We start from the raw sequence: 1551 nt of genomic DNA, 5'->3' as shown, positions 1-1551 counted from the left end.
CCATCTGTCCAGGAGTCAAATGCCTCGTCTTTCTCCCATGGCAAGGCTGTTGCTTTTTCAAACTGTTGACAGTGCAGTTAGCAGCCCACTCTGCCACCCAAGCTCCTGCAACCCTCCGAGGGACAACACTTATTAGCTGGAAACAAGCACGCTGATATATTGACGTGGACTCCTACGTCTCTCCTGAGATATTTTAGACGGCAATGTAAGAGCGGTTGATTCTTTAATTCTAATGACCTGATTCTGGAGGTGCTCTGGGCAATGGCTCCATCACTCATTTTCAGGGGAGTTTATGAAAAGTGGACTTCTACCGTTAGTAAAGTGGCCACATTTATAAAATATGTTCCAATAAATACATAAAATTTAAAAGAAGATTGTGGAAAGGAGGAAAAGAGACATGACAACTAAATGCCATGTCTGGTTTTCAACGGACTCTCTTGTCTTGAAGGACAGTCTTTGAATAGTTGGCCAAACATGAATATATTCTGCGGACTAGATAGTAGTCGTGAATCAATGTCAATGCCCTAGTGTTGGTGGCTGGATTGGTGAGATGTGGGAGCATGTCATTGTTTGTAGGCAATAAATGTCCTGGAGGGTGATGTGTATGAGGTAGGTGAAGTTTTAAGTTCTTTATAACCCATCTATCCGTTTGAGAGTGTTTCAGAAAGTTACTTTTAGACGCTGAAGAAGATTAGATTGGATTCCATAACTGTCTTAGGTGAAGGGCCTCACAAACTGAGCCAGCTAGCTGTGGAGTATTTTTAATTTTAAAAAGTAGTGTAACATTTCATTGTAACGAATGTAATTTAAAACGAGACCATTGTTTTTAAAGAGCATTGCATTTAATAATTTAGGTATATTTTGTAACAATATTTAATAATTTAAGTACATATATAATAGACATATACTTGAAAGTATACTTGCATTCTTAAATGCAAATAATCATTTATATATTTTATGGTTTATAATATTAAATTATATATTTACATAATAAGTAATAAATGATTAAATATACAAATAGATGTCATTTGTACTCTGGTCGAGGAGAAGGTCTCACTCATAATGTGTAGGTTTGTGTTAATTCTTAGATTATCTGTAAAATATCTCTCAAGATGAGATGTATAACATACTTGAATCGATCTGCAGTGATGAATCCCGACAACACATTTGAAATATTCATTGATCAAGTCCTCATCAACAAAGGAAGCCTGCTGGAAGATGTGGTCCCTCCGATTAATCCCCCCAAAGAGATTGAAGATCCCAGTGACAAAAAACCCGATGAGTGGGATGAAAAAGCAAAAATCCCCGATCCTTCTGCCGTGAAACCGGATGATTGGTAAGCAGAACGTCTAGATTAAAACAAAATTTGTCATGAGACACATCAGTGGAGTTGACAACCAGTGGGACTAAGAGTAAAACTACTTCTCTTGGCTATTTTGGGTGAAGTACATAGGTAAAATGGATTTTGTATTTTCCTACCTTTTAATTACCTGTTTTAATTCATGTTTGAAATGTGTTGTCTTTTTCAATATATGTATTTCTGTTCTATGC

The 1551-nt window shown here is 36.6% G+C and overlaps 1 protein-coding gene across 1 annotated transcript in view; it reads left to right on the top strand.

Moving 5' to 3' along the window:
- Positions 1-1551, top strand: part of CLGN (calmegin) — a 37060-nt gene that overhangs the window by 17001 nt on the left and 18508 nt on the right. Inside the window, exon 7 of the mRNA XM_045293558.1 lies at positions 1147-1336. Coding sequence (XP_045149493.1) covers positions 1147-1336 — 190 coding nt within the window. The remainder of the gene's footprint in view (positions 1-1146; positions 1337-1551) is intronic.

Source organism: Echinops telfairi, unplaced genomic scaffold, assembly GCF_000313985.2.
Source record: "Echinops telfairi isolate 266 unplaced genomic scaffold, ASM31398v2 ScPeMD7_2186;HRSCAF=2738, whole genome shotgun sequence".
Lineage (NCBI taxonomy): Eukaryota > Metazoa > Chordata > Mammalia > Afrosoricida > Tenrecidae > Echinops > Echinops telfairi.
This window is presented reverse-complemented; position numbering and strand designations above follow the sequence as displayed.